Consider the following 11966-nt stretch of genomic DNA (forward strand, 5'->3'; position numbering starts at 1 on the left):
ACTAGTGTCTGCTTACAACTGTTCCTCTTCCTTTGTATTTCCATGGTTGACAGTTCTACCTAGGTTGCCCTTTCTGTTCGTCTACGTGCATTGTGTTGAGCTCTTTTAAATACATGCATTTGACTGTTCATAATATATTTAAAATACTACTATTATTCCTGAGTAGTTTTAATAATTGTGTCAATTACTCCAATTTTGTCAGAGTCAGTAACATGATGATTTTAAAAAGAAAACTATATTTTTAAAAATTATTTTGAAATTTGTATTGGTGGTGTTTAATCAATCTTTAATAAAAATTATATATCAAGTGTTCTTGGATGAGATTGCCTGGTATCACCAGAGATTTTTTTTTTAAATTTATTATTAATTTCAGTAAAAATTTACAGAAACTTTGGATTTCCATTCATTCATTGTTGCACTTTTCTCCCCTCCCAACCCTCCCCCTAGTACACTACCCTCTTGTAAAAGTAAAAAAAAAAAATCTTTCATTGTTTTACAAACCCTTCCCCAGGTCCCCTCCACCATGTGTAGCCTTTGCTCTAGACCACCAGAGATATTAAAGTCCATGCACAATTCTATAATTTTCACAAATTTCGGTAATTGTCAACAATGAAAATGAAAGTTTACAGAGAATTTAAGGGGTGTATTTTTTTGTTTTGTTTTTTATTTTTTGGGGGGGTGTAACTTAAGAAATTGAATGTTTTCTGATTTATTTTCTCCATTTAGAACCAAAACTTCAACTCAACTATGAATCAGATTCAGATTCTGAAGAATCGAAGAAGCCAAGATATAGACATAGGCTTTTGAGGCATAAACTGACTGTAAGTGATGGTGAATCTGGAGAAGAAAAAAATGTAAGGCCTAAAGAACATAAGGAAACCAAAGGCAGAAATAGGAGGAAGGGTAAGATATTTTAACTGTACATATTAAAGACATAATGGTTTTATAAACTAATTATAATAATGACATTTTAGTGTATCTACTCATTAATGTCACAAGGCAAAATTGTGAGGAGGCCAAGGATGAGGGGTTCAAGGTTGTGATCCGAAATCTCTGCATGAGACCAGCGCCATTCCAAACTAGCTCATTTGGGTGTATCTATAACCTTTTGCTAGTGAGTAGGCAGAATGGCAGTGGGGAGGCAGAAGATATCTTTATTCCCATTCCACTGACAGGTGACTTGACAGAGTTTTGGAAATTATCGAACAAAGTCCCTAATATCATATGCAAGGAAGATCCTGCTGAAGATTATCTAGAAATGATTGGATTAGTAACTAAGTTTAAGTACATCAACTGCCAGATGTGCAAGAGGCTATGGCACTAGGGACATCATAATCAACATGATATTAATCTTGGCTGAAAGCAGATAGTACCAGAGTAATGTCTGTCTGTGTTTCATTGACTATGCAGAGGCATTTGACTCTGTGGATCACAACAAACGGTGGCTAACTTTGAGAAGAATGGTTATCCCAAAACACTTAATTGTGCTCTTGGGAAATTTATACGTGGACCAGGAAACAGTAGTCAGAACAGAACAAGGAAACACTGCATGATTCAGTATCAAGAAAGATGTGTGTCATGGATACATCCTATCTCTATACCTTTCCAATCTATATGTAGACTAGATGTTTTGGGAAACTCGACTTTGTGAGGAAGAATGTGGTATTAGGATGGAGAAAGAGTCATCAAGAACTTGAGTCATGCACATAACACAGCCTTGCTTGCTGAAACTGAGGAGCATGTGAGGCGTGTGCTACAAAAGGTCAAAGATTGTAGTCTTTAGTATAGATTGAAGCTTAGTATCAAGAAAACAAAGATTATCACTACCGGGCCATTTGGCAACTTCATGATGGACTGAGATTGAGATTGTTGATAACTTCAGCTTGCGTGGCTCCACAACCAACACTCTTTTGACACCATTCAAGAAATAAAAAAATGAATTCCATTGGGAAAGTCTGATGTCAGTACTAGAGTACTGAAGAGCAATGCTGTCAGTCCAGAGACTAAGGTGCATCTGATCCAGGCCATTGTCTTTGCAATTATTAGCTATGCACAATAACTTAAGAATGATAAAATAAGGACTGATGCCTTTGAATTGTAGTGCTTGAGAAGAGTGTTGAACATATGGTGGACTGTCAGGAGAACAAAGGCAGATCTGACCTGAAGAGCGTGAAATCAAGGTGCTCCTTGGAGGCAAGGAATTTGAAGGTCCGTCTCACATACTTTGGGCATGGGCCGGAGGGATCAGTCCTTGGAGAAGGACATCATGGTTGGAAGGGTGTTGGAACAATGTATAGGAGGACTTCCTAGGATGCGATGAATTTATTCATTCACTTGAAAAATGGGATTATGTCTGAGATGATGATTAGCTCATGATAGGGCGGGGTTCAGAACTGACATATGTAGAGGCTCTATTAGTTGAGATGTAACATTAATTCAGTAATAAGGCAGCACGGAATGACAAAGCAAAATATTACAATGAAATGTGTGAGGAGATAGAGTCGGAAAATCAAAAGGGCCGAACTCGCTCAACATTTCATAAGCTCAGGGAACTGAAGAACAAATTCAAACTTAGAGTTGATATAATCAAGGATGCTTTAGGCAGAATATTAAATGATCCTGGAAGTATTAAAAGAAGATGGAAGGAATATACTGAGTCATTATACTGAAAGGAATTGGCAGATACAGAAGAATTTAATGAAATAACATTTGAGCAAGAGCCTATGGTGATGAAGGCAGAAGTTCAAGCTGCTTTGAAGGAAATAGCGAAAAATAAGGCCCCAGGAATAGATGGAATACCAGTCGACATATTTCAGCTCACAGATGCTGCCCTGGATGTGCTTACCAAGTTGTGCCAAGAAATCTGGAGAACAAACACTTGGCCAACTGACTGGAACAGATCTATATTTGTTCCCATTCTAAAGAAGGGTGACCCAACTGAGTGCGGAAACTACAGAACAATATCATTGATTTCACATGCAAGCAAGATTGTACTGAAGATTATCCAAAAACGACTGGAACAGCACATCAGCAGAGAACTTCCGGAAGTCCAGGCTGGGTTTAGAAGGCATCGTGGTACTAGGGATATTGTAGCTGATGTTAGATGGCTCTTAGCTGAAAGCAGGGAATACCAGAAGATTGTCTATCAGTGTTTTTTGACTGCATGCATCATAACAAACTGTGGCTGACTCTGGGAAGAGTGGGAATCCCAGAACACTTGATCGTTCTAATGCGAAACCTATACTTGGGATAAGAGGCAGTCTTCAGAACAGAGCTTGGTAACACTGCATGGTTCAAAATTGGGAAGGGTGCACGCCAGGCATGTATCCTATCTCCATACCTTTTCAACCTGTATGCAGAGCAGATTATCCGAGAAGCTGGGCTCTGTGAGGAGAAGTGTGGTTTCAGGATTGGTGGAAGATCTTTTAACAATTTGCGTTATGCAGATGACACAACCCTGCTTGCCGAAACTGAGGAGGACCTCATGCACTTGCTGCAGAGGGTCAGGGACTTCAACCTTCAGTACGGACTGAGGCTCAATGTCAAGAAGACAAATATTCTCACCACTGGACCAATTAGTAGCATCAGGATGGATGGCGAAGAGATTGAGATTGTTCATAGCTTCCGTTTGCTCGGCTCCACAGTCAACACTCTTGGCACCAGCAGCCAGGAAATCAAAAAACGTATTGCCATGGGAAAGTCTGCTGTTAGGGACCTCTTAAAAGTACTCAAGAGCAACTGTGTCTCTCTGGAGACTAAGGTGCGTCTGGTACAGGCCATGGTCTTCGCAATCACTTCTTATGCATCAGAGAGTTGGAGAATGACTAGGGACAATAGGAGAATTGACGCCTTTGAGCTGTGATGCTTGAGAAGAGTACTGAATGTACCATGGACTGCGAAGAAAACAAACAACTTCATCCTGGAGAGGGTCAAACCAGGCTCCTCCTTGGAGGGAAGGATTTTGGGACTTCGTCTGACATTCTTTGGACATATTCTAAGGAGAGACAGGTCCTTGGAGAGTGACATGATGCTTGGTAGTGTAGAGGGACAGTTCAGGAGGGGAAGACCCTCTATGAAATGGATTGATTCAGTGACTGGGGTAATCGGAATGGGTGTGTAAGAGGCAATGCGATTGGACAGGATAGAGCAGGGTTTAGGGCTATTGTACATAGGGTCGCTATGAGTCACAAACAACTCGACGGCACATAACAAAAATAACAATAACAACATCTGCACTTTGCCAGTTTAAGTACACTGAGAACACCGTCATCATGCAGTTTTCTGAGAGTCAAATAGACTGTTAATAAGACGATATCCAGACACTTGAGGTGACACAAAGAATATTATAAGTTTTTAGTCTTATGTATTTGGAGTATAAAATAAAAATGACTTAATAAAATAAGCTAAAGCTATTTAGAAAAGATCAGATTGCATATACCTGCCAAAAGAAATAGAGATGTTGGAGAAATAAGAAAATACAATTGATTTAGGTAAATTTTTATAAGCTTGTATTAGAAACTTGTCTTATATATTATGAGACTAATTTTTCAAAAATAGCTAGAATCCTTTTGCATTGACTGCATTTCTAACATCATAGGAAATTCTGAAGATGCAAAAATTGGTCATTGTTTAGTATACTTCCTTACAGTCTAGCCAGGGATGCATCCTATCTCTATACCTTTTCAACCTATATGCAGAACAGATTATCCGGGAGGCTGGGCTCTGTGATGAGTAATGTGGGCTCAAGATTGGTGGGCGATCTATCAGCAATCTGCGTTTTGCAGATGACACAACCCTGCTTGCTGAAATGGAAGCGGACCTGAAGCGCCTGCTGCAGAGTGTCAAGGACTGTAGCCTACAATATGGATTGAGGCTCAATGTCAAGAAGACAATATTCTCACCTCTGGACCAATTGGCAGCATCAGGATGGATGGTCAAGAGATTGAGATTGTACACAGCTTTAGTTTGCTTGGCTCCATAGTCAACAGTCTTGGCACCAGCAGCCAGGAAATTAAAAGGCACATTGCAATGGGAAAGTCTACTGTTAGGGACCTCTCCAAAGTGCTGAAGAGCAATGGTGTCTCCCTGGAGACTAAAGTGCATCTGATACAGGCCATGGTCTTCGCAATCACTTGTTATGCATCAGATAGTTGGACAATGACCAAGGAGGATAGAAGGAGAATTGATGCCTTTGAGCTGTGGTGCTGGAGAAGAGTATTGAGAATACCATGGACTGCTAGGAAAACAAACAGATTTGTCCTGGAAAGGGTTAAACTGGGTGGCTTCTTGGAGGCAAGTATACTGAGGCTCCATCTAACATACTTTGGACATGTTGTGTGGAGAGACCGGTCCTTATAGAGGGACATCATGCTTGGGAGGGTGGAGGTACAGGGTAGGAGGGGAAGGCTCTCTATGAGGTGATTTGATTCAGTGACTGGGATAAATGGGATGGGAGTGTCAGAGACAGTGCGATTGGCACAGGACAGAGCGGAGTTTAGGGCTGTTGTACATAGGGTCGCTATGAGTCACAAGCAACTCGACGGCACATAACAACAACAACACATAAGATTGCTAGAAGAATTTTAAAATAAGCTTTAGACTGTGCTCTGTCCTAAGCCTGTTACAGCATAATAATTGTTGGTGTAATCTATAGGTATTGATATGTTTGGAAATTCTTCACTGACCTTCATTATGTTGACAGGTTTCAAAGTCATGGTTTAGTAAGGGTTGTTACCATCAGTCTAAAAATTATAGCCGTAAGCGGAACATTGTGTAGAAGAGAATTAATGTATAATTTATCACAGAGAAGATTTGCTTAACTTCTTCAAGCAGGGTAGAAATTGATCTTAGAGATGATATTACAAAGAAATTTGAAGAAATGGATTCCAGGCAGCAGACTAAGTAGAAAATTGGGAGCAGGTTGATGTGTTCTGAACAGTTAAAATATCATGAAATTGTTTTTAAAGCTAGTGGAAGCTGCTTTGCACATGGAATGATTATATTTATTCTAATGTTGAAAGCATTAGGAAAAGGATGAATGGGAGAAGGGACTTACTGAGTTTATAGGCTAGAGAGTAGATGCTTGGGCAGGTTTATAAGCCTGTTTTATTGAACTCTGATAATATTGTACATTTCTTGTATCCATTTTATATCCTGTTTGGGAGATGACATATTTACATTAAATAAATGCATGTTTAGTACACAGTTAGACTTGAAATTTGCCTGACATTTTTGTTTTACAAAAAGTTTAAAGAAATCTTTTTGCTTGTCTGGGCAGATTGTAAAATTTATGCTATCTGGCTAATGAAGTGCATCTTACCTCTGCTTTCAGTTGATAAAATACAATTTGTCTTGTGGGCTAGAGAACCATTGTGAGTTGAATTTTTTGTTTGTTTGTTTCTTTCTTTCTTTCTTTGGATAGAAGCTTTAATAAGGTAATAATTCACATTTCTGTTGTGCAAGTTAATGATTTTAGTGTCAATTCACAGAGTAATAAAACCAGAAAGCACAGAACCCTGAAGCATTCTTTTCTTAATTTGAAACTATGTGGTGTACTCTTGTTCTATTTGCATAATAGTGTTTTGATCTATATATAGGTTTCACGTGAGTATAATAAAATATTCTGGGATTCTTATTCTTCTTAATGTTTGTCGTAATGCGTTTCGATCCACAAACTCAAAATACTTTACATAATCAGTAAAATATAATTAGACATTCTTGTATTTACTTTCTGCCAGGTTCAGCTGCAGTGATATCCCTGGTGCCACAACCTCTTCTGAAATACAGCTTGAACTTCTGGCTGCTTCCTATCTATGTACTGTTCTATCCCATTTTGAATCAGTTTCTGAAGTATTTTGCTTACATGTGATGTTAATGATATTGTTCAATAATTTCTACATTCTGTTGAACCTTTCTTGGGAATTGGAACAAATACGGATTCTTTCTAGTCAGTTGGCTTCCTCCAAATTTACTGGCATAGTCTGTTGAGCACTTCCAGGGTTCCATCTATTAGAAGAAAGATGTAAATCTGTATCTCATTGATTGCCAGGGCCTTATTTTTCCTTATCTTTTCAGTGCAGCTTCAACTTCTTCCTTCATTGCTATTGACCTTGAGGGCCAACGTGAATGTCACAAGAGACTGGAAATTTCACTAGAATTTTGAGAAGCAAAATCAAAGGAAGAAATGGCTAATTTCTTCCTATCTTAGCATTGGTTCTTCATCAGATGATACTTCCTGAAATGTTTTGGTTTTAGTCAATTCTTTTTGGTACAGTGAATGTATATTTCTGCCAACTTGTTTTGATGCTTCCTGGATGATTCTAGATATTACCCTTAGCATCCTTTAACAATCCAACTCAGGGCGAAAATTTTTCACTTTTCTACTTGAGAAATGTAGAGTAATACCTTCCCTTTATCTCCCTCTAATTCAGCTCTCTACACATTCTCTTTTTGGTTTTGTCTTCCTGATCTGGCCTTTTAAATCTTGTGTTCATTTCTTTTCTTCAGCTTCTTTTCCCTTTGTTTTGTTTTCTTGATTCTCTAGTGCAATTTTCATAGTCTCTTCTGACATTAATTTCCATTTTTTCTTTCTTCTCTGTCTGTAATGATCTTTTGCTCTCACCATGCCATTTCTCAACTCATATCGTCTTTGGTTATTGGTGTTCAATGCTTCACACCTGTTCTTAAGATTATTTTAAAATTCACATGGAATAGATTAAAAGTCATGTTTTGGTTCTCATGGACTTGCTTTAATTTTCTTTTGCTTCAATTTCAATTTGGATATGAGTAATTGATGGTCTGACTCCCAGTTTGCCCTTTGCGTAGTTTAGATTGCTGATATTGAGCTTTTAAGAAAATCCTTCCATAGATGTAGTCAGTCTGATTCCTATCTGATGAAGTGTGTGTAATGCCGCTGTATGTGTTTTAAAAAAAAATGTATTTGTAATGAACATAGGAAATTCGGTCATTCTGTTGCCAGTACCATTTCTGTCACCAAGTCCTTACTTTCTGTCTGCCATTTCTCTTTTGTTTCCAACTTTTTCATTCAAGTTACCAGTTATAATTAATGCATCTTGATTGCATGTTTGGTCAGTGTCAGACTACAAGATTTGTTAAAATTTTTTCATTTCCTCCACTTTGGGTTTAGCTGTAGGAGCGTATATTTGAATAATAGTCCTATTAACAGGTCTTCTTTCTATGTATATGGATAATATCCTGTCACTCACAATATTATACTTCAGGATAGAAGTTGAAATTGTCTTTTTATCTATGAATGCAACACCATTTTTCTTCTGTTTGTTCATTCCTAACATACCGGGTTTGTATCTTCTTTCCATTTCTATTAAATATGTTTGCTGAGCAAATGATTCAAGAACCTAGACTCTCTGAAGAGGAATGTGACATTAATATTGGTGGAAGATTTATCTATAACCTGTGGTATGCAGATGATACAATCTTGTTTGTTGAAAGTGAAGAGAACTTGAAACATTTGTTGCAGACATCTAAGCATACAATCTTCAATATGGATTGCATTTCAATGTTAATTAAGCAAAAATTCTTACATGACCAGTTGGTTTTCAAATATTAAATTAATATTGTATTCTTGAAATAATTTCTGTGTAATTGGTTGAATATTTAAAATTCAGTTCAGGTTCTTTACAAAGCTCTTGTTGTGTACTGCTCATAATAACAAAATAGTACCCATTTTTTATTAACCTACACAATTTAGATCAGACTGTTGTAGTCCACAAAGATTTTACTGGTCGTTTCCACAAATAGATGGTGAAGTCTTTCTTACTAATCCATTTTATTCTGAAAATGCTTTTGAAATCTGTTCAGTGTCACAGAAACATGTATGTCTTTAGTATCATGGGTAAAAGCTGCTTATGTAAGTCCTAGGTCAGAAATCAGGAGGACTCCTTCCTTGCTGAAAACAAAGTAGACCCTAAACATTCAATGATGTAGTTCAATGATTATGGCCTTCATTATGCATGACACTTCATAAAGATAGCAAAAATTCTCATAAGTGTACCAGTAACCAACACCCTGAGCAAATGAGAAATTATTGGCATTCCTAAGTATTCCATTTCACCAGTATATACAGCAGACATCCATGGATACAACATTCAAGAAATCAAACATCTTACACAATAATCAAAACAGCTGTAAAAATAAGATACACATTCATGTGAAAGTTGGACAATGAACAAGGAAGACTAAGGAAGAAATGATCCCTGTGAACCATGTTGCTGGCAAAAGACTATCAGGTACACTGAAACTTAAGAGACCAATTTTGAAGCAGTGACACCACAGTGCTCTTCCAATGTGAATAACATATTCTAATGTTTAATGTCATGTATTTAACATTTTTTGTGTATTTCTGATTCCTGATGAGTTTCTGAATGTTGTTAGATATGTGGATTTTTTTTCTATTGCTGTTATTATTGATTCTCATTACAAAGTGCTCCTTTATTCCTTGTAGAGCTTACATAGTTTTCAGAAATTCTATTTTTATCCTAATTTAACTATAATTTTTTATGGTTGATTTACGTAGGTACAGGATTCTTGGTTGTCAGTAATTTTTTTAAGAGTCTTGTATATGTCATCACATTGTCTTCTTTGCTTGCATAATTTCTATTGAGAAATCATCATACAGTTTTAATGGGCTTAGATGAGGCCGTGACATTAGGGACTTCATAGCCAACATTAGATGGATCTTGGCTGAAAGCAGAGTATCAGAGGAATGTCTGTGTTTCATTGACTATGCGAAGACGTTTGTGTGTATCACAGCAAATTGTGGCTAATGTTGAGAAGAATGGGGATCCTAAAACAATTGTGCTCATTCAAAACCTGTACTTTGACCAAGAAGCAGTACTCAGAACAGAGGAAAGAAACACCACATGGTTCAAGATCAGAAACGGTATGCATCTTACTTCCATATCTTTTCAATCTATATGCAGAACAGATTAGTCTGGAGGTTAGATTTATGTGAGGTATGTGCTATCAAGATTGGAGGAAGACTCATCCACAAACTGCGTTATACAGATAACACAACCTTGCTTGATGAAACTGAAGAGGACTTGAAACGTTTGCTATAGAAGGTGAAGTATTGTAGTCTTCAATATGGACTGAAGCTCAACATCAAGAAAATAAAGATTCTCACCACCGGGTCAGTTGGCAGCTTTATGATGGACGGAGAAGAGATTGAGATAGTTAATTGAGATTGATAACTTTACCTTGCTTGGTACCACAATCAACACTGCACCAGCACTGAGGAAATTAAAAAAATGAATTGCATTTGGAAAGTCTGCTGTCAGGGACCTCCCTATACTACTTAAGAGCAGTGATGTCAGTCTGGAGACTAAGGTGGTCTTGATCCAGTCCATGGTCTTCCCAGTTACTTACTGTGCATATAAGAGCTGCACAATAGCAAAGGATGATAAAATCAGGATTGATGCCTTTGCATTGTGATGCTGGAGAAGAGTGTTGGACATTTTGTGGACTGCCAAGAGAATAATTATTTCTGTTTTGGAGAGCTTAAAACCAAGCTGTTCTTGGAGGCAAGGATTTTGAAACTTTGGGCATATGGCCAAGAGGTACGAGTCCTTGGAGACAGACATCATGCTTCGAAGGGTGGAGGGACAGCGGAGGAAAAGAAGAACCCAGATGAGATGGATTGACTCAGTGACTAGAGAAATGAGATTAGGTCTGTTGGAGACGAGGAGATTGGCTCATGATAGGGCTTGGGTCAGAGCTAATGTACATAGGGTCTCTGTCATATTCGACTTGATGACACATAACAATAACCACCCTTTAGATGACTCTTTTCTCCAAGCTACGTTCAGTATTTTTAATTTTGCAAGATTTGATTATCATATGTCTTTTCATTTTTCTTTTGGATTCTCTCCTATTTGTGGTTTACTCAGCTTCTTGAGTACATATTTTCTTAATGTTTGGGTAAATTTCAAGTGGTAAATCTTCATTGATTTCCTTTGTGCATCTTTTGGTTGCTTCCTATTTGAAGATTCCAATCACTTGTACCTTAATCTTGATGTTATCCCTCATATTGCTTAGGCTTTCTTCTTATTGTTTCCTCCTTTTTTATAATACTTACTCTAACAGATTAGTACTGAAGGTTTTCTCTTCCAATTCACGTATTTTGATTCCCACTTCTTCAGTTCTTCACTTTGTCCTTCCACTGTGTTAATTATGACTGCATCTTTAGTCTTAACATTCTCAATTTCATATTGGGGCTTTTGTATTGAATTTTATTTTATATATTTGTTTTTCTATAATTTGAAAAAAGTTTTCTCATGTTTTTCTGTGCTTTTTTCCCTTCTCCCCATTTGTAGAAGACCCTTAAGTAGCATTCTCTTTACTTCCATGTCAAGACCTAGGAACCATTCTCCCTGTGAAAGATTTTCTTGGTCTGTATTTTGATCATTGTTTTGCTCCATCTTGACCATTTTTTTCCTCTTTTGCTTGTTTTGGGTTATCTCCTGCCTCCTAGATATTGTGGTATTGTCCTTGTTAGTGGTGACAAGATGTCTGCCATGAGTGTGTCTGTTAAGGGATGTTCCACACAATCAGTGACAGAGTTGCTACTGGCCTTAGGAACCTTGAGTTGTACTCTTTACTAATAATTATGCCTTTGCCTGTCATGGAGGTGGTTGTTGCTGAGTACGTGTTTCGCATGAAGTGATAATCACTGATGAAATCCCCAAAGAAAATTCTCCCAATGAAAGATGCACTGCTTCAGTGAGGTTTCTGCACGAATCTGGGATATGTCATCATGCCAGGCCCAGTATAATCCCCTAATTTACATCGTGAGGCTCAATTTAGAGCCGTATGCATTTGAATTTACAGAAAATGGCACATGGTTAGTAGGATTATAGTCCCTATCTGAGAATGCTGCCAGCTAGTAGATACTGGTAGGAAATTGTTACTACTTTTTTATCTTTTTTTTT

At 37.6% G+C, this 11966-nt stretch overlaps 1 protein-coding gene across 2 annotated transcripts in view; it reads left to right on the forward strand.

The window, feature by feature from the left end:
- Positions 1-11966, forward strand: part of ATRX (alpha thalassemia/mental retardation syndrome X-linked) — a 301403-nt gene that overhangs the window by 89684 nt on the left and 199753 nt on the right. For both annotated transcript variants that reach the window (XM_006902875.1, XM_006902876.1), the window contains one exon: positions 727-903. In XM_006902875.1, the coding sequence (XP_006902937.1) occupies positions 727-903 (177 nt within the window). The remainder of the gene's footprint in view (positions 1-726; positions 904-11966) is intronic.

This window comes from Elephantulus edwardii, unplaced genomic scaffold (genome assembly GCF_000299155.1).
Source record: "Elephantulus edwardii isolate Elephantulus edwardi_28Jun2011 unplaced genomic scaffold, EleEdw1.0 scaffold00464, whole genome shotgun sequence".
In the NCBI taxonomy this organism is placed as follows: domain Eukaryota; kingdom Metazoa; phylum Chordata; class Mammalia; order Macroscelidea; family Macroscelididae; genus Elephantulus; species Elephantulus edwardii.